This window comes from Microcaecilia unicolor, chromosome 3 (assembly GCF_901765095.1).
Source record: "Microcaecilia unicolor chromosome 3, aMicUni1.1, whole genome shotgun sequence".
NCBI lineage: Eukaryota > Metazoa > Chordata > Amphibia > Gymnophiona > Siphonopidae > Microcaecilia > Microcaecilia unicolor.
Genome location: NC_044033.1, coordinates 241,597,614 through 241,619,484, shown reverse-complemented (window position 1 = coordinate 241,619,484; position 21,871 = coordinate 241,597,614). Strand labels below are relative to the sequence as shown.

The 21,871-nt window shown below is 40.8% G+C and overlaps 1 protein-coding gene across 1 annotated transcript in view; it reads right to left on the bottom strand.

The window, feature by feature from the left end:
• Nucleotides 1–242: 242 nt before the first annotated feature.
• The window catches only part of LOC115464513 (vomeronasal type-2 receptor 26-like), a 47,840-nt gene continuing 26,211 nt past the window's right edge, over nucleotides 243–21,871 (bottom strand). The window contains exons 3-9 of the mRNA XM_030194878.1: nucleotides 18,965–19,756; nucleotides 8,199–8,285; nucleotides 7,998–8,000; nucleotides 7,408–7,632; nucleotides 5,792–5,815; nucleotides 4,001–4,127; nucleotides 243–1,138 (exon numbers count right to left, since the gene is read on the bottom strand). Of these exons, the coding sequence (XP_030050738.1) occupies nucleotides 243–1,138; nucleotides 4,001–4,127; nucleotides 5,792–5,815; nucleotides 7,408–7,632; nucleotides 7,998–8,000; nucleotides 8,199–8,285; nucleotides 18,965–19,756 (2,154 nt within the window). The remainder of the gene's footprint in view (nucleotides 1,139–4,000; nucleotides 4,128–5,791; nucleotides 5,816–7,407; nucleotides 7,633–7,997; nucleotides 8,001–8,198; nucleotides 8,286–18,964; nucleotides 19,757–21,871) is intronic.

Sequence of the window (21,871 nt, the reverse complement as noted above, 5' to 3'; positions counted from 1 at the left end):
TGGAAATTATTCAATAGTTATTTCAATAAAAATATATCACCAACAACATTATTATTGATCATATTTAATTTTATATTCAAATTGTGTACAGTACATTTTAGCTATAATATTACATATGTGAAATTTAGGATTGCCTCAACCAATGATGTAGTTTCTGGGCTAAAAAAGGACATTCAACTTGGACTTGCCCAGCAACTGATAATATTTAAATTAATCCATCTTTTGCACAAATATTAATAATTCTAGTTTCTTGATAAGCATTTTCTGCTATTCATTTCAGGTCTCAGCAGAATAACAAAGCACTTAGGGAAAAAGATACAGCCAAGAAGTCCAGTACTGGAAGCCAGAATAGCAAATATTTCTACCGCTACCATGTACTTGCCCTTGGTGCTCAGGTACGTTGGGATGAAGGAGAACCAGACGTTGCAGAACACCAGCATGCTGAAGGTGATGTACTTGGCCTCATTGAACCTGTCAGGTAGATTTCTTGCTAGGAAAGCTACAATGAAGCTGACACCAGCCAGAAATCCCAGGTAACCCAGAACAAGGTAAAATGCAACTATCGACCCTTCATTACATTCAGTTAGTATTGTTCCAATTTCTGATTTCGTATTAAGATATGGAAACGGGGGAGCAGTGAACAACCAGGCAAGACACAGAACAGTTTGAATAAGAGAACAGAAAAGGACTATAAAAGCTGAAACCCTGTAACCCATCCATTTCCGGAGCTTGCTTCCAGGCTTGGTGGCATGAAACGCTGTGACCACAGTGATGGTTTTTGCTAGTACAGAGGAAAGAGCAATAGAGAAACTGATTCCAAAGGCAGTCTGTCGGATAATACAGGTCACTTTGTCAGGGTGTCCAATGAATACCAAGGAGCAGAGGAAGCAGAGCATGAGGGAGATGAGGAGAATGTAACTGAGTGCTCGGTTGTTGACTTTCACTATGGGGGTGTCTTTGTAATGAATAAAGATGCCCAAAATGACAATATTAATGAAAATTAAGAAAATACAGATGAAAGTCAAAGTTATCCCCAAAGGCTCTTCATAGGTCAGGAAGGTTATCACTTTTGGGATGCAGGTATCTTTCTTCTGATTGGGCCATTGGTCCTCTGGGCATTTCATACAAGCGTCCATACCTGAGAATTAAAAATATTGTCCCATTATCTCACAAATAGAATCAGCTATATCCCTTATAATAAGATATGTTTCAAAATGACAAACCTTACTTAACTGCCTTCATCACATCGGTATCACAGATCAAGCCTTAGCCTGGTTTGAGTCATACCTCGCCTCCAGAACCTATACAGAGAGCTTCCAAGGAACTACCTCTGAACCATTTTCCACAAGTTGTGATGTCCTCACGGATCTATATTGGCACAACCTTGTTCAACATCATTATGGTCCCATTGCTAACTCTTATTCAATCAACCTCACAGGCTTTATTTATGCTGATGATATTCAAATTTTGAGAACTATAGACCCCACCAACCTGAAGACATTCATTCCCTAACAAACTCTCAAAGATCACTTCCTGGCTAACAAACCATAGGCTAAAGCTGAGTCCAGAAAAATCAAAGGCCATCTTATTCAGTGACCAACCCAATATGGTTCTTACAATTCCACTCCTGCTTCACAATGTACAGGGTACTGTAGTTTCTTCTCTGAAACTTTCAGGCATTATAATTGACAATGATCTCAATTTCCGGACCCTGATTTCAACTTTGATTCGGTGATGCTTCTACAAACTGCACCTGAGATCCTAGTACACTCTCTTGTCTTGTCTCAAGTAGATTATTGTAATTCATTATACAAAGGGCTATGACAGAAAGAAACACATCGAATTCAATTGATTGAAAACAACCCCATTAAACTGATCAATTGTGCAAAAAAGGTTTGATCATTTCACACTGTTAATGAAAGTCGCTCATTGGCTCCCTATTGCACATAGAACAACCTATAAGATTCTGTTTCTGGTATTTAGTCACCACTGGGTCCCCTCCTTTCCTGGCACATGTTTGACTCCCTATTCTCTGTCACAAGCTCTTCGCTCCTCTCAACAACATCTTCTAGCCTTTTCCTCTTTTCAGCACATCAGATATGATACCACTCTTAATTTTATTTTTTTCTGTTGTTGGCCCCACTCTCTGGAACGCCTTACAGTTCCAGCTAGGATCACATATTTCCTTAAACAAATTTTAAACCAATCTTAAAACCTTCCTCTTTGAAGATGCTTTTTCCGCAAAATAATTGTGCTTATTTTGTTGATAATCTCAACCTCCGCTAGATGAGCCTATCTACCTCTGAAACTACCCTTTCTATCATCCACCTCTACCCCTGTCCTATCACATATTGTAGTTCTTTCTTCCTCCCTCCCATTACTGTCTACCCTCCCCCTTCTTCCTCTAACTTTAGTTTTTTAATCCTATTTTTATTAGTTTTGTTAGCTGCTCAGATAATTCTTATGGTTTGTGGGATATTAAGCACTAAATAAACTTGGAAACTTGGACAGTAGCAAACATTAAACAAGTAATGAATGATTTTACTGGAAATGAAATCATGCATTATTTCTTAGAATTACTTGCAACTGAAATGTATGCTTCTAAAGGATTTATTGAAAAACCAGATACTACAGACTCAACATGATCCAAGGTAGCCTGCTGTAAAGTATGTGTAGTTCAAGTGGTAAACTTGATTGTGATGTTTCTAAGTGTTTCAGTGATTGGCTATCCTCACTGATTATTGAAATCACTGATACTTTACAGATACTTGATTCCTGAAGCAGGCAATCATTGCCAAAACATGGACTGTGCCAAGTCTGTGGTATCTGGTTTCTCAATAAATTCATATTTGATAACAATCAACCTCTGGATATTTATCTGTTTTGTTTGGCCTATGTCCCTTCTCTACTCCTCTAGTTGTCTCAGCCTTCCATAGGGACATTCCTTATTCTGTCAGGCGTTGCTTTTAAAGGATTCCATACGTCTTATCCAATGGGGGTGTGATTTTTTTTGTTAGATTTGTACCCCGCGCTTTCCCACTCAAAGCAGGCTCAATGCGGCTTACATGTTATATACAGGTACTTATTTGTACCTGGGGCAATGGAAGGTTAAGTGACTTGCCCAGAGTCACAAGGAGCTGCCTGTGCCTGCAGTGGGAATCGAATCCAGTTCCCCAGGACCAAAGTCCACCACTCTAACCACTAGGCCACTCCTCCAGTTTTGCTAGCAGTATCCAGTTCATATTTTTGGATTAGACACAAGATATTCCACTAGGACATATGAAGACCTTCTTACATAGTATACTGAGATTGCAATTGAGATGTCCAGATCAGGATGTGCTCAATTCTGGTGATATTTTTCAAAAGGGATAAAAACACCAACAGGCTTATTTTCGAAAGAGAAGGGCGCCCATCTTTTGACACAAATCGAGAGATGGACGTCCTTTTTTCAAGGTCGCCCAAATTGGCATAATCGAAAGCCGATTTTGGGCGACCCCAACTACTTCCCATCACAGTTCCTGGGGGCGTGTCGGAGGCATAGCGAAGGCGGGACTGGGGCGTGCCTAACAGATGGGCGTCCTCAAGCGATAATGGAAAAAAGAAGGACGACCCTGATGAACACTTGGCTGACTTTACTTGGTCCTTTTTTTTTATGAACAAGCCACAAAAATGTGCCCTAAATGAGCAGATGACCACCTGAGGGAAATGGGGATGACCTCCCCTGACTCTTGCATCACAGATCAAATATGGATATACCACAAAGCGTAATTCCCATTCTTTGCTGTTTTTGTCCCATTTGTGGCCTACTTCATTATCTTGATCCACATTTTTTTTGTGTTACTGCTTCCCTCCTCCTTACTTTGTGTTGATGTTTTGCAACAGTCAGGAGTACATGCATATTTGCTGCCCATGTTGGGTCTTCAATAAAAGCTGAATATGGGCCTAATAGTGAATAAACAGTGTCTATGAGCATGCCAAATTATAACATGAAATCACTTACCAGTTTGGCTGGAGATCTCTCCCTCTGGACAAGGGATACAGTCGTAGCAGCAGACAGGCTCTCCTTCCCTGGTTAATTTCCTGAACCCAGGAAGGCAACTCGGGCTGCATCTGGACTGCAGAGGTATCTGAGGATTGAGAAAAAATCTGAATAACTTGAGATAATACTGGATTATGACTGTAAATGCAGTGTTACTTTTCTGTCTAAACATGAGCCGGTTTTCCCATTTAGTTTTTGAGCTCATTACCAAGCTATTCAATAGAATATGGAGGTCAGTATGAGCTCTATTTTGATTGGAAATATAAATAACATGAAATAAGTTTGACCTGGAATCAGTCTTTCAGGCTGATTGGGGGAATTTCTTGAGCAATGTTCCTATGCTTTTCACCCTTAATAGTTTGATTGAGAAAAAACCTCTAATTTCTCAAATAACTTTGAATTCTCCCTCTCCTCTTAAGACTTGGACAATGAGAAAAGGACTTTTGTTTCTTTAATTATTTAGCTAACATCTTTATCCAGAGTTAGTTTCATTCAGCTACAGTAGGTATTTTTTGTTTAAACTTGATGCCTTCTCAAATGGATATATTTTGGACTAATTTATCTTGATATGTGAGTATACTATTCAGTGACTATCCAGGTAACTTATCCATTGTTATTAAATTACACTGCAGAAATAGCAAGTCAACCTTCATATTTGTAACCTATCTATATAAAGTTAAGCCGGCATATTCAGCAGGCTAAACTATAGTTATTACCGATGAATATAGCATGAAGATATGCAGATAAATTAGCATATCTTTATGTAGTCATAGTAACATAGTAAATGACAAAAGGTAAAGACCTGAACAGTCCATCCAGTCTGCACAACAGTCACACTCATTATCAAGTCATGATTAAACCAAAAATGAATGTGATATAAAATATTTGATCATTTTCTCTTTTTGGCATTTCTGAGTCATACTATAGAATACAATGTACATTGCTCACAGATGCTCACAAAAGGAGGAAAATACCTCAAAAGATCCAGGTGCTCAAGTTAACTTGTCACTAGCATACAGTCAGCACTCAATGGACCATTAAATCATCATTGGCCAAAAATCTCCAAAAATATTTTTTTATTCTTTTTTATACTCAAAAAAATCATATCGTGCTCATTCATGTGTATAAACAGCAAAATGATACAAAAGCAAAAAAGATTATATATATATAGAGAGAGAGAGAGAGTGAGAGAGACTGAGAGACGTGGAGGGGCATAATTGAATGCGAACGCCTATGTGTAAGAACGTCCATCTCCGATAACGGGTCCGTGAAGGGGCGGGCTGAACCGTATTTTCGAAAAATATGGACGTCCATCTTTTTTTTCGAAAAAACGGTTTGTACCAGGCGACTGCATTGGATTTGGGCGTAGCTGGGCGTTTTCATTTTTTAGCGGTAATCGAAACCGAAGCAGCCCATCTCAAAAACGAACAAATGCAAGGTTTTGGGTCGTGGGAGGGGCCAGGATTCGTAGTGCACTGGTCCCCCTCACATGCCAGGACAGCAACTGGGCACCCTAGGGGGCAATTGTAAAAAATAGAAATAAACATTAAATTACCTCCCAGGTGCATAGCTCCCTTCCCTTGGGTGCTGAGCCCCCCAAATCCCCCCCAAAACCCACTGCCCACAACTCTACACCATTACCATAGCACTTAAAGGTGAAGGGGGGCACCTACATGTGGGTACAGTGGGTTTGGGGGGGTTAAGAGGGCTCCCATTTACCAGCACAAGTGTAACAGGTAGGGGGGGATGGGCCTGGGTCCAGCTGCCTGAAGTCCACTGCACCCAGTAACAACTGCTCCTGGGACCTGCATACTGCTGTGATGGCGCTGGGGATGACATTTGAGGCTGGCATACAGGCTGGAAAAAAAAGTGTTTAAAGTTCTTTGTTTTTTGGTGGGAGGGGGTTAGTGACCACTGGGGGAGTCAGTGGAGGTCAACCCTGATTTTCTCCGGTGGTCATTTGGTCATTTAGGGCACTTTTTTGGCACCTGTTCATGAACAAAATGGGTCCAACAAAAGTGTCCTAAATTCTCGCTAAAAACGCCTTAATTTTTTCGATTATCGGCCGAGCGCCGATAACCACGCCCCAGTCCCGCCTTCACCAGGCCTCCGACACGCCCCTGTCAACTTTATTCGTTCCCGCGATGGAGTGCAGTTGAAGGCGACCAAAATCGGCTTTTGATTATATCGATTTGGGCACACGCGAGAGAAAGATGTCCATGTCCCGATTTAGGTCGGAATATTAGCTTCTCATTTGATCTGGCTGCAAAACTCTCGATGGGGAGTTACTTATTTTTCTATTTTTTACTGCGGAGGGCATTCCCGGCAGTAATCAGCAGCACACTGCATGGTTACTGCATGGGTAGCACGTGAGCCCTTACCGCTAAGTCCATGTCTGGAGGTAAGGGCTCAGGCCATATGCACTAGTTTTAATTTTTGTGCACGCCTATTTCCCGCCAATTAAAAAATGGTCTTTTCCCCAACCATGGTAAAACATGGCCCAGTGTGTGCCCAAAAGACATGCCCACACTTCCGCAGGCCACGTTTTACTGTGACTTTGCAAAAGGACCCCATAGTGAGCAGCTCAAAATGGGACATGGCATGGGAGTGGCATGAGTGTGTCAGGGCGTTTTCAAAAATTAGGCACCATGTTAAAGGCTGCCATCAGTTGGGCACAAGAATTTACCCTAGGTTTTGGCAGGCATAAGTCCTTGGGCCCAAAGTTGGGCACAGGAGTTGGCTTTAAGCACTTTTCTTTAAATGGTGCTTTGTGCAATGCGTTCTTTATAGAATACTGGTTTATCACACATCTTTTTAGCACCTAACTTTGGGTCCCATTTACTGAATCTCTCTCAATATGCACATGGTTCAGTGTTTTCCATCTTGTTTTGTATTATTTTGTTTATTAAAAATTTGATATACGGCCCTTCACAATCACATCAGAGCGGTGTGAAATAGTCAAATAAAACTAGGAGGAAAGGAATTACAAAATAAAAGGAAAATTAAATTTAAATTAAATTAATTGAATTTAGTAAATTAAGTAGACTGTAGTTCCAATCTAGGCAAGTTTAAACAGATAGGCTTTCAACAAAGACTTAAAATGACCAAACGATTGCTCAAAATGAGGGTTAGTGGGAGAAGCATTCCAAAGAGAGGGAATCAGATAAAAGAAAGCAGAGTGATATGTAGATTCCAAATGAGACAAATTAATTGGAGAAATAGAAAAGCTGGAGGTAAAGAGAGAACGGAGAGGGTGATAAAGGGTTTTAGGAGAAATGAGAGCAGTGAGGTATGGATGGGGAGGGGGGTGCCAATGTTAACGGCCTTAAATGCCAGAGCAAGGAATTTAAATTGAATTTAAATCAGACCTCGTTGAATGTGCTGTCCCACGTGGTGTTTTCATAGATGGTAAATTCCTGCTCTGATGGAGCATAGGGGTTATAACTTCCAACAATTTCATTAATCTGTGTCCCATCGGGCAGAAAGAAATTGCTTATAATATTATATCCAACGGCAAGATCACCATTCTCATCAAAAAAGATTTCCTCACCCAGAATGTTCTTAAAGTGGAGGTTCTTTAGATAATGATGAAGCTAATAAAAAAGAGAAACATAGTTATTGGTGAAACTCACTGCAGGGTTAAACTCCGAACTTAAAGCACATACAATCTGCTTCTGATTTTACAGACATGTTTTCATTTTGAAGCAGCATTAGGGTGGAGCTTATTTTTGAAGCAAAACATTAGTTAAATCAATGAACGTTTATTGGTAGCTCAACAACACAGATGTTCTAAAGTTATCAAACAGTAATAATTCTCCAATCCATGTATGGCATTATTGAATATGGGCCGATGTGAACCAAATTTAGCTGTCAGTGTTTTGTACACACAGTGGAACAACAAATTGAACATGTAACTCCATCACATGTCACCCAGTATGCTGACATCATTAGTCATTACCTTCTGCAAAAACAGAAATTACAAAATTTTGGCAGAAATCAAGAATCCCAATAAGAGATCCACAAAACTGCCAAAGTAGAACAAACATTTAGAGAGTGGCGTTTGCTGAAGATCAAACAGTGGCAAGTCTGAAACACAGCAAGTCAGAGAGTCTGAGTTTCCCTCAAGCTTGATGATCCTTTTGACATTGTTCATACCAACATTTGCTGCATAATCACAAGCAGTTCTTGCTGGCTGAACATGAAAAGGGGAGAAGATGATCAATGACTGGTATCGATGCACCATTAGCTGCAAAAAGAAACAGAAGAGAAAAAGCAGAATCTTGCAAAACTCAAAGGGTTGCATATGTGTTTGCATGTCAAGTGGTGCTTAGATGCCAACTCTGGCTGTATAAAGGCTGGTGCTGGGCTGGCTTGTACGATCTGAGTCCCACATATGGCAATCTGGTTGTAGGATGGGCTGGAGAGAGCTTTGACCGAAACTCCAGCAATTTGGAATGTGAGAACTGGGCTGGGCAGACTTTTATGGACTGTGTCCTGCAAATGACAAGACGGATTTGGATAGGCTGGAGTGGCTTTGACGGCAATTCTAGAAGTTGGAACATAAGGACAGAGCCAGGAAGACTTCTATGATCTATTTCCAAGAAACACCAAGTATATAATATCATGTTCATTGTTTATTTAATCTTAAATTGATAAGGAATATGACTGTTGGGCAGACTAGATGGGTCATTCAGGTCTTTATCTGCTGTCACTTACTATGTTACTATGTTACATCATCAAATAGAAGATTTGCAAAGAACAGAAACTGAAACAGCAGTATTGATATCATCAAGTAGTAGTTCTGGGGATGAGAATGTAGGCAATACAGTGACCTCATGAACAAAGCAAGGTTTATCCAGATACCAAGAAAGAAAGGGCTTCCTCTCATTTGCCACATGGGAATCTCTACCGCAGCTTGTAAGGGCTACACAAATTTTGTTGCTTTTCTACTACTACTACTACTACTACTATTTAGCATTTCTATAGCACTACAAGGCGTATGCAGCGCTGCACAAACATAGAAGAAAGACAGTCCCTGCTCAAAGAGCTTACAATCTAATAGACAAAAAATAAATAAAGTAAGCAAATCAAATCAATTAATGTGAACGGGAAGGAAGAGAGGAGTGTAGGTGCATTACAGATTTGAACACGGCAAAATACTTGTCTGAATATGTTGCATAATTGATAGAGAACTGATTCAAGAAACAAATTTGTGTTTATGCTTTTTTTGTTAATAAGGGGCCCTGTTCCTAAGCTGTGATAAAAGGGAGACTGCACTAGTGTTAGTGCGTGTTCTTGATGCACTCAGGATCCTTTTTCACTGCAGTGGGTAAAACGCTGTTTTTTTTTTGTAAAGAAATGTCCATACGGTAAGTGAACCATTTACCACATGGCCATTTTGGGGGTGAGTTCTTACTGCCACCCATTCAGATGGCAGTAGGGGCTCCCGCACTAATCCGGGTGATCAGGCAGTGCATGGTGCTGCCCAATTAACGATGGGTAAGCCCTGGTGCTACAAAAATAGGAGATATGCCCGGTGGTAGTTCTGGATTTGCATGTGGGAATTCTGTTGCTGCGTGCCATCCCATTAGTAAAAGGGCCCTTAAATTTGTTATTTTCATCAGATTTGAGATGATTGAGCTACCCGTTGATATTCAAATAAAGGGTTCTAACTTTTTGACAAATATTTTTAGCTCTGGTGGAACAATTCTAGGGGGTAAGATCTTTGAAAATCAGCATATTTATTTTCCCATCCTAAGCAACAAGTGGCATGGGACAAGTTGGTCACAATTCTGTAACTTGGTACCAAGCACTTACCCATGGCTCCCTCTGACACTGGGCAAGTCACTCAACACTCCATTGCCCAAGATATAAAACTTAGATTGTGAGCCCACTAGGAACAGATAAGTTCCTGCATCTAATATGTAAACCAGCTTGGTTTTACCACAGAATGGCGGCATATCAAGAATCTAAAACATAATAAACATACATTAAATTTGTAGTTATGAGCCATTCTTTAAGGTCATTTTTGAAGTGCATATTGCATGCAAGGGAAATGGAGCTCTGGATGTGTCTCAAACATATGAGCATAAATTAAAGAACAATATAGATTATATGCTTTCTAAGGTACACTTAGGGGCATCCATTTAAGCCTGCCATACGGTTGTCATAAGTGGTTCAACCTAAATCTTGATGCACCGATTTGGGTTTACACGAGTATTCTAGGAAAATGTGGTTTTAGAATTGACACTCTGTGCACAGCATTGAAGGAACCTCAATCTATACACCAAGTTCAAGAATTGACCCCTATGTATTTAATTTCCTTAAATGTATAAATTTGAGGAAAGTGCACAGCAAACATTTTCAGATCGGTTCATAGTTAGTTCAATGACTCATTTGGTTCAACTTTTGAGACTGAATCATTTCATAAGTACATAAGAATTGCCATACTAGGAAAAACCAAAGGTCCATCAAGCCCAGCATCCTGTTTCCAACAGTGGCCAATCCAGGTCACAAATACCTGGCAAGATCCCAAAAGAGTACAAAACATTTTATACTGCTTACCCCAGAAATAGTGGATTTGCCCCAAGTCCATTTAATAATGGTCTATGGACTGTTCCTTTAGGAAGCCATCCAAACCTTTTTTAAACTCCACTAAGCTAACCGCCTTTACCACATTCTCTGGCAACGAATTCCAGAGTTTAATTAAGTCTGGTGCCCATAGTTAGGCTCAAGGTTCTATTAAGGATGCATGCCCTTTACAAAATAGCGCTTTGTGTTGATTTTTTTCAGTGCCTATTTTGGAGCACCATTTTTACAATCTGGTGCTCAGGAGGTAATTCTATAGCATGGTGCTAACATTTAATGCGCACAACTCTCAATCAGGATTTTGGTCTAACCACAGCACCGAAACAGTTCTAATTACTCTTCTAACTAAATTTAAACAAGCAATTGCAACTGGCAACAATATACTTCTCATACAATTTGACATGTCCAGTGCATTTGATATGGCAAACCATAAAATATTATTAAACATCCTAGAATACTTCGGAGTTGGAAGTAATGTTCATAACTGGTTTAGAGGCTTCCTAACCACAAGAACATAGCAAGTGAAATCTTAATCGAATACGTCTGCTCCATGGATTCCTGAATGCAGTGTCTCCCAAGGATCTCTACTCTCGCTGACCCTCTTTAACCTAATGATGACACCCCTGGCCAAATCGTTATCCAATCAAGGCCTTAATCCATACATATACGCAGATGATGTCACGATTAACATCCCGTTCAAACATGATTTAAAGGATTTAAAGGAAGCCACAGCTTCCAAATCATGCATTCATGGGCAGATGCATTTCAATGAAAACTTAATGCAGAAAAAACACAATGTCTTATACTCTCATCACTACATAACACAAGTAAATTCACCACCATAAACACACCAAACTTTTCCCTCCCCATTTCAGACACCCTGAAAATTCTTGGAGTTACCATTGATCGAAATCTCACGCTTGAAAGCCATGTGAAAAACACAACAAGGAAGATGTCTCATTCAATGTGGAAAATCAAAAGAGTAAAACCTTTCTTCCCAAGGGATATTTTTCGCAATCTGGTACAATCAATGGTGCTAAGTCATCTAGACTACTGCAATGCACTTTATGCTGGCTGTAAAGAGCAAATCATCAAGAAACTTCAAACAGCCCAAAACACTGCAGCCAGACTCGTTTTTGGAAAGACAAAATACGAAAGTGCTAAACCCCTAAGAGAAAGGCTACACTGGCTTCCACTTAAAGAACATAGTACGTTCAAGGTCTGCACTTTGGTTCATAAAATCATTCACAGAGATGCCCCGGCCTACATGCTAGACCTTATTGACTTGCCACCCAGGAATGCTAAAAGATCAGCATGCACATTCTTGAAACTTCACTTCCCCAGCGGACTAAAGTACAGATTAACACATGCGTCTAGCTTTTCCTACTTGAGCACGCAGCTGTGGAATGCATTGCCACTTGATCTGAAAACAGTTTACGACCTTATTAACTTTTGTAAATCGCTGAAGACTTATCTCTTCCACAAGGCATACCACAATGATCCATAATAGGAACTGTAGCGCATCTCCCTCTATACCTGATTGCTTAATTCTATTACGTCATCCATGTTCTTTATGTAATACCAATTGTATCTCTTACTCTGGAATGGTGAATGCCATGACAGAACATTGTAAGCCACATTGAGCCTGCAAATAGGTGGGAAAATGTGGGATACAAACGCAACAAATAAATAAATAAATAAATAAATAAACAAATAGTAGTAGCAGGAATAATAAAATCCCATCTGAAAAGGGGCAAAGCAACAGAAGGAATGAAATGAAGAACCCAAGGCAAGGAAATGGGGGTCAATACAACACCAAGGATAGCAGGAACATACCAGGGGACTAGAAGAGGGGTGGGTAAAGCAACTCTATACCTGGGCATGTGCAGTTGCATGCGCCTTGCACCTGTATATGTAAATAAAAGCACTATTTACCACTTATCAAAAAGAGGTCTAAATGGATTACATAAAAGCATAATATACAAAATAAAATCATTGAAAAGAATGCCGTACAAAACAAGCAGAAGGTCTCAATATATTGAGAGGCTGCTTAGTTCCCACTCACCCCATCAGCCCATACCAACTAAACCATTAGATAATTTAATGAGCTTTAACTGGATTTTAAACATTAGTAAGTGATAGTTCTGACTAGATAAATGATGGAAGAGCATTTTGAGCATTGGCGCTAAAAAGAAAAAGATTGAGTTCCTCATCGATTCAAACAGTTGAGAGCAGATTGGCTTAGCCTCCATTTCTTTTTTTTACTTCCATTTCTCTATCCTATAATTGTAATAGTGTTCTTTTTGCCCTAATAATGTAACACAATTTTTCTGCCTGTACGGAAGTGCAATATATTAAGTTTTAAGAAATCATACTTCCTTTCTGCTGGTGCTTTTGTTGCTGTTTTGCTGGTTCTGGGTCTGAGGGAAGGACAGAAGATTAACAGCCAGGTGCATCATTCACTCTCTTCCAATACCTGCTCTACATTTATTTTATTTTTTATTTTTGTTACATTTGTACCCCGCGCTTTCCCACTCATGGCAGGCTCAATGTGGCTTACATGGGGCAATGGAGGGTTGTGACTTGCACAGAGTCACAAGGAGCTGCCTCTGCCTGAAGTGGGAATCGAATTCAGTTCCCCAGGACCAAAGTCCATCACTCTAACCACTAGGCCACTCCTCCACTCCATTTGGGGGGGGGGGGGTTCTTCTTTGCCACTTAGCATGCTAGCACCCATGTTTTGCAGACCTCCTTAGCAAATAAACTGTCAATATCAGAGGCATCTGATGGAAATTTCTGAAATGAGGATTCATCAGAATCTTTATCTGCCAAAAGCTGCCCCATAGTCTTCCTAGTAAACAGTAGAGGTTGCCCACCTATTTCACTCTGTTGGCTTTACATGTTGCTGGTCTCCTGTTCCCTCACCCTGTGTTGCTTCTGCCTTCCTTCAACTCTTTGTGGAGATAGGAGCAAAAAACTAGTCTTTCATAGGTGCACTTAAAGCTGCAGATGTTTGAACATTATTTTTTACAGTAACGTCTCTTGGATTTTCTAGTAAGCTTCTGCAGATGTAGACCTTTCCCTTTGTTCCTCCCTACAATGCTGCTGCTGGACCAAGATCATAAGGACATAACAGTTGCCTTACTCGTCAGACGAAGGGTGTGACTAGCCCAATATTCTATTTCCAACAGTGGCCAATCCAGGTTACAAATACCTGGCAGAGTCCCCAGAAGGAAGATAAGCAGTGGCATTTCCTGGTCTACCTTAATAACAGTTTATGGACTTTTCCTCCAGAAATTTATTCAACCTTTTTAAACACAACTACACTGTTTTTACCACTTGCTCCAGCAATGCATTCCAGAGCTTAAGCTAGCACCTCTCTCTCTCTCTCTCTCTCTCTCTCTCTCTCTCTCTCTCTCTCTCTCTCTCTCTCTCTCTCTCTCTCTCTAATTCTCTCTGTCTGAGTGCAAAAAAAAAAAAAAAAAAAAAAGAAACGATGAACCACTCTGCTTTCTTTTAGGAATTTGAGGAATTTTTTTTTTTTTTTACTAAGCCGAGGTAGCATTTTTAGCTCACAGTAGAAATCAGTTAGCAGTAAACACCAAGACACTCATAGGAATATAATGGGTGTCTCAGTGTTTTCGCCAGCTGATTTCTACTGTAAGCTAAAAACGCTCCCTAGTTAAATATCACTCTGTAGCTTAGTGCCACTGAATTTCAGCTCTGACTCTGCTACAGATCTATTTGATCAGTGCCAAGGCAAATTCAGGGGCAGAGATGAGCTGTACTTGGAAGTTACTTGAACACTGCTGGTATTCAGCTAGATAACTAAGAAACACAGAAAAATGAAAGCAAATAAACCCATATGACCTATCAAGTCTGCCCATCCATGCCATCTACTCTCCCTATCACTCTCTTACAGATCCTAAGTACTTGTCCCAAGCTTTCTTGAACTGAGATACTGTTTTCATCTCCACCACTTCCACCGGGAGGCTGTTCCACAAACTCACCACCCGTTTCATGAAGAAGTATTTCCACAGGTTACTTCTGAGTTTATCCCCTTTCACCTTCATCCTACGCAACCTCATTCCAGAGCTTCCTTACAATTGAAAGAGACTCGCCATCCTGTTCATTTATGCGGCATAGGTATTTCAATGTCTCTATCATATCTCACATATTGAGATCTTTGTCTGTCCCCATACACTTTATGACGAAGACCACTGACCATTTTAGTAGCCGCCCTTTCTGAATGAGGTCTCACCAAAGTCTTATTCAGGGGCATCATCACTTCCTTTTTCCTACTGGCCATTTCTCTCCCTATGTACCCAAGCATCCTTCTGGCATTTACTATCTCCTTTCATATCTGTTTGGCCATCCTAAGATCATCACATACGATCACACCCAAGTCCTGCTCCTCTTCTTCACCCCTAAACTGCACTGTTCCCGCCAGCCTTTGCAGCCCAAATGCATAAACCTGCATTTTTTAGCCTTAGCTTCAGTAAGTTCTTCCTCATATTATCCACACCATCAGGGATGTCTACCCTATGCAGATTTTGGTATCATCCACAAAAAGACAAACCTTACCAGACAGCTCTTCAGCAAAAGACATTAATTAGATTTGTCTGACAAAACCTGCCTCTAGTGATACCATGTCACTTCTGCTCCTGTAATCCATTGAATTCCAATGACTTTACTATTCTCTGTTTTCAAAGTGTTTCCATTAATTTACTTACCACAAAAGTCAGACTTACCGACCTGTTGTTCTCAACCTCTTCCTTAATTCCGCTTTTGTGGAGAGGGACTATATACAGGCCCTTCATCTGTGAACATAGAACAGAAATATTTGTTAAGGAATTCGGCCTTGAGTCTCATAATGCCACTTTTGCACTTCTTTCTGTCACTAACATATCTAAAAAATGTCCTGTCCTCCATTCTACCATATTGGCTAGTTTTATTTTTCCATTTGCATCTTTGCTTTCCTGAATACTCTACCAGCTTCTCTTTGCTTTTCTAGATATTGTCGCCTGTCTTCCTCTTTCTGCAATCTCTGCTAGTTTATAAGGTCTAACTCAGGGGTAGGCAACTCCGGTCCTCGAGAGCCGCAGGCAGGTCAGGTTTTCAGGATATCCACAATAAATATGCAGGAGATAGATTTGCAAACACTGCCTCCTCGGTATGCAAATCTATCTCCTGCATATTCATTGTGGATATCCTGAAAACTACTACTACTACTACTACTACTACTACTACTTAACATTTCTAAAGCGCTACTAGGGTTACGCAGCGCTCTGGACACCCTCGCACCATCCACCTCCCGTCCCACAAAGTGTACTAATCCCCAGCCCTGGCTGACCCCTTGCATCCGTTACCTTCGCTCCTTCCACGACAAAGTGCAAAAGATCAACCTTGAATTCACTACCAAGCCATCACCCCCCACCCCTCTTCACCCAGCCATTAACCCTCTCCCTCAACCAACCAACCCAGGCCTCCTTCTCCTCCTTTCCTGAGATCACCGAGAATGAAACCTCCCGCCTAAAACCTGACCTGTCTGTGGCTCTTGAGGACTGGAATTGCCTACCTCTGGTCTAACCTCTTTTTCCATAATTTTTCAGCTACTGCTTTTGAGAAACAAAGCTCTCCCTTTTCCTCTTACTTTCACCAAAATGTTTGTTGCCTTTACAGTAGTTGATTTCAGTTTTATCCACTGCTTTCCAGCTTCTTCCAGACAACAGTTCCTTGAGGTAATCCTCCATCTGAACAAAGTTTTTTTGACGTCTAGAACCTTCACTTTTGAATGAACCCTCTCCACACCCGTGGCCTAGTGGTTAGAGTGGTGGACTTTGGTCCTGGGGAACTGGGTTCAATTCCCACTTCAGGCACAGGGAGCTCCTTGTGACTTTGGGCAAGTCACTTAACCCTCCATTGCCCCAGTTACAAATAAGTACCTGTATACAATATGTAAGCTGCATTGAGCCTGCCATGAGTGGGAAAGCGCGGGGTACAAATGTAACAACAAAAAAAATTAATATTAAACCACACCATCTGGTGATCGCTGGATGCCAGATAATCACCTACTATAACACTATCTCAGTTAATAAACACTGAGTCCAGTACGACCCCATCCGACATGGGTTCTGTTACCAACTGCTGGAATACTTCCCCCTGTATGAAATCCAGGATCTCCTTGTTTCTCAAAGACCCACAATAAGGATATATTAAAATCACCTATTAGTAGTACATCCCCTTTAACAGGTAGATTTTGAATGTCTTCAATTAAATCCCTGTCTAATTTAAAACAAATTGGAAAAAATATTTCTTTACTCAACCTGTAATTAAACTCTTGATTTTGAGCCAGAGAATGTGGTAAGAGTTAGATTAGCAGGATTTAAAAAAGGTTTGGGTGGTTTCCTAAAGGATAAGCAGCATAGAATGTATTGTACTGTTTTGGAATCTTGCCAGGTATTTATAACCTGGTTTGGCCACTATTGGAAACAGAATGCTATGCTTGATGGACCTTTGCTCTGTCCCAGTATGGCAATAGTTATGTACTTATGACTGTGAATGAGGCCTGTATATCAGACCATTGTAAATACATTTGCCGTTCCTTCTTTCCATATTGGCCCACAGTTCCTCTTCCTTCCTCTGTGGGTCCTGCAATTGTGTGGCTTTAATATAATCTTTAATATATAATGCCACTCCCCCTCCATTTCTTCCTACCCTGTCTTTCCTGAACTAACTGGCCAAACTGGACCACATATAAAGCTGCCCTAACGATGCCTAATTAGTAATCTTGGTACTGAGTATCAGCTGGTCCCAGATAATATCCAGGTCCTTGTGGACCACTGGAAATTAAATATTGTTAATAATGGGCTCCCCTTTTCCACTCTATGACTATCACTCTCTTTCCACTTTCAATCCAGTGTTCCACATATCCACTATTCAGTGGCGTAGGAAGGGGGGGGGGCGGTGGGGCGGTCCGCTCCGGGTGCACGCCGCTGGGGGGTGTCAGCGCCTCGCTGGTTCCTTGCTCTCTCTGCCCCAGAACAGGTGGGGCAGAGAGAGCAAGGAACCAGCGAGACGCCGACACCCCCCAGCGGCGTGCACTCGGCGGATTGGCTCTCCCGCCTGCCCCTCACCGCCTTCCAGGTATGTTCTCATGGGGGGGGGGGGGTTGCGCTATGGAGGGGGGAGGGTGCGTCACGCTGCACCCGGGGGGGGGAGGGTGTGCGCAGCGGCGACCCGTCCCGGGTGTCAGCTGTCCTCACGACGCCACTGCAACTACTTAGTAATGTGGAGTGCTGAAAGACCAGTGGTGTTTAGTATTTTCACCCCATCTCCAAACTATCATATATAATATAACAGTTTTGGAGAGACAAAATATAAGGCCACATATATGAGAAAGTGAAGTTAGAAATTTTATTACTTACCAAGAGAAGAGTACAATTATAAAAGTTTAATTTCTCATAGGGGGGGGGCTTCAGAGTCACAACACAGCCATGATGCTTGCGTCTGAGATTCAAACCCCCCCCCCCCCCCCCCCCCCCCCAGATAAGATCTGGTACATGCAGTTTTATACAGGTAACAGTTAATATATATTATAATGCAGTGGTTAATACCCATTGGATAGTATAATATAGTGTTTTTTACTAATTGGCCAGGCTAATACGCTGCTTATTATTTCTGAGAAAGTCTAAACTAGCTTTACTGTTCCTAGTAAGCACAGTCATCTTTCAGGGAAATCTCCCAGTTCTGCATTTCTCCGGAACACCTGCACCACCAGGTTGCCACACAACGCTAATCTATACTTGCAGGCTTTGCCCCTACAACCCCCCTTCCTCATTCTCATCACCGCAAGGGTGTGTCAACCCTTTCCATTGCTGGAGTTCAAGTTAGTGTCACTTCAGACTTGGGCCTGTCAGTTCTACTGTCTTTTTCATACCCTGAACCAAAGAGTAGAGAATGGTTCATAATAGACATTATTTTCAACTGTGTTAGGACCCACACAGAATATCCAGATCTAATTCAACCCATGGCAATCAGCATTTAAAAAAGCCCTGACAGCCTAAGGATAAATATTACCCATGTAGTTTTTATAAGTACTTTTATCATTCCAGGTAGCTGCATGTCTGTAATGTTGGATATGAAACATCTGTTATAGTTACAAGACTTGATATACAACCCTTCTGCAATGAGTCAGAATGGTTTACAATCTAAAATTATATAAACAAAGGAACAAATATATACAGACTTCTCTGCATCCTCCTTCCCTTCCATACTGTGCAATCATATACCATCACTTCTTTATTAAAATAACATTCTTCTAACATAGGATAATACCTTCCATGGGAAAAAATCTAAAAATCTCTCACTTTCTCCACTCCACATGGTGCTATTTCCAGAACCAGAAGTCATCATGTTATGCAGTGCATGTGCCATGGCGTACACAGCATTGTATATATTATAACTATCCCCAGAGTTTAGAATATCACAGTGTAAGAGATAAAAAGATATTTCATCACTGCTGCAGGATCTTTGGATGCTCTCGGGACACTGGTTGTTACACAGGTCCTTCCACCACATCTCTGTGAATGAATCATTTGGAAATATGGCAGGATTCACCTCACGGACAATTTTGTGAAAGCTTGGAATAGTCCTCTTTGCGACAGTAAAAGCTAAGGTGTTTTTTTTATCAACATTGTATGAGGGTAAGAAAAATCCCCATTCATCTGTGATGATCCAGACCTTTCCAGGTGCTTCCCAAATGGATGTGCGTCTTATAGTCTCTGTGCAGACTCTATTACAATACAAAATAATTACTTTAGTTGAAGATGTAATGATGGTGTTGTGAATTTTATCTGTATTATGATGCATGAGTGACATGTACTGACGGAAGGTTTCTATGAATTCAATGCAACCTCCACTCTGCTCAATTCCTTCTCTCAGAATCTGTACAGCCCTCATGCTGTTTTCATCATCAGCTGCAATGATACTGACCCAGGTCCAGCCAAAATGCTTCAATAGTTTGACTATCCCAGCACAGAGGTGCAGCTCACTGGGGACAGTTCGATAGAAATAAGGAAACTTAACTGTGTTGCTCATGACAAGATTCCCTGAGGTGTAACTGATCTGCTGAAAATAAAAGAATGAATTTATCAGCACTTTTGTCAAGAAATATCACATTTCATTCACATGCCAAATACTTAGAGCATAATTGTACTATAAAGAATGGAGGTGAAAAAAGGTGAGATGTTAAAGTCAACTGGTATGCAGTAGCCAAGAAGCTATTTCTCCCCTCCCCCACGTGACCTCTGCTGTTGCTACCAATGAAATTCTGAAACAAAGCCCCACTCTGGGACCGTCCTCCAGACCCTCAAACTCCACAGACCCTTTGTTTATTAATTTTCTTCACAAGACAGGAACAATCCACTATTATTCTGTCCTTCAGCTTCTGTAGATCAAGATTGCCATACAACTTGAGTGTGTATGGTTGCTTTACATACAGTAGGATGGGTAACAGCATAAGTACATAAGTATTGCCATACTGGGACAGACCAAGGTCCATCAAACCCAGCATCCTGTTTCCAACAGTGGCCAATCCAGGTCTCAAATATCTGGCAAGATCCCCAAAAAGTTCAGTACATTTTATGCTGCTTATCCCAGAAATAAGCAGTGGATTTTCCTCAAGTCCATTTTAATAATGACTTATGGACTTTTCCTTTAGGAAGCTATGTAGAAAACTGAGCTACTGAGATGTGCATCTGTATTTTACTAATTTTGCATTAGGAGACCCACTTTGTAAAAGCAGGCCTATCTCTATCCACTCTCAATCTATGACTGAACAGGCAATAAATACAGCCATAGAAATTTAGGCACATGGATTTGTGTATGAAAAAATTTGTATCCATTGGGAGTAATTCTAAAAAGAGGTACCTAGTTGAAGGTGGCAAGTAGATACTTAAATAATGGTATTTTATTCATTGAAGATTGGGAATGTGGTGAAGTCAAGTTTTTTCCATCTCCACATGATGCGATAGTTGAAACCTATATTAACTGATCACAATCTACTAAAGTATATTAAGGCTTTGCTAACAAGTAGGTTAGATCACTGTAACTCTCTTTTCAGGGGTTGAATAAAACTGGGTTGTGTACATTGCAACTGGTGCAGAACACAGCAGCTAGACGTGTGACTGGAAGCAAAAGGTCAGATCATATTACGCCTGTCCTGTACCAATTGCATTGGCTTCCTATGGCGGCTTCTATAGCCTTTAAGACACTAGAGGGTCCTTTTACAAAGGTGCCTAAGGACCTACGCGCTTGCAACATGTGTCAAATTGGCATTACCGTACAGCATTGGATAGTGCGAGCACCCAGCGTTAATTTACTAGTTTGGTACATACTGAAAACATGTGGTAGAAAAATAGATTTCTATTTTCTACGGTGGGGGACATTCCTAGCGGTAATCAGCAGTTGGTGTGTGCTGGACGGTTACCGCATGGGTAACACGTGAGCCTTTACCACTAAGTCAATGGGTGGCGTTAAGGGTCAGACACGTGCTTGGTTTCATTTTGCTGTATGTCCATTTCCAGGCCGCCCCAAAAGAACCCTTTTTTTCCAGACACGCTGGAGAAATGGTCCAGCATGCATCCTATACATGTGACCACACTACCGCAGCCCACTTTTTGGCGTGCCTTTGTGAAAGGGCCCCTGGGCTTGGTATAAATCCTATTATTTGGATCTTCTTGACTATGTTTGAATCAAGTTAAAGAAATATGTATCTCATTGAAGTCTTCATTCTTCCCCAAAGGCCTTCTTCAACTTCCAGCATTAGATGTGATTAAACTTTCAATTACCAGAAAGAGAAGATTCTCTTATATTGAATCCTGTCTTTGGGATTCATTGCCTGATGACATTCATGATGTCTCTTCCTATTTGGGTTTCTGCAGTCTTTTGAAGACACAGTTGTTTCAACAATATTTTGTTTGAAATAGTCAAGACGGGCAATGCATTTCTTACATGATTTTATGGTGTATTTTTGTTATAATTGTATTTTTAATTATTATTGTAAACAGCTTTGATATTGTGATAATAGGCGGTCTATGAAATTAATAAATCAAATCAAATTTATGTAAGTAAATGACCTTTCACAGAATATGAATTAGCAGAAAATACACAGCATGATTGCGTACATTGCTGGTGTGAGTGCTCATGGATGGAGTTTGAACGGGGTGCCCAGGTTTATGTGTA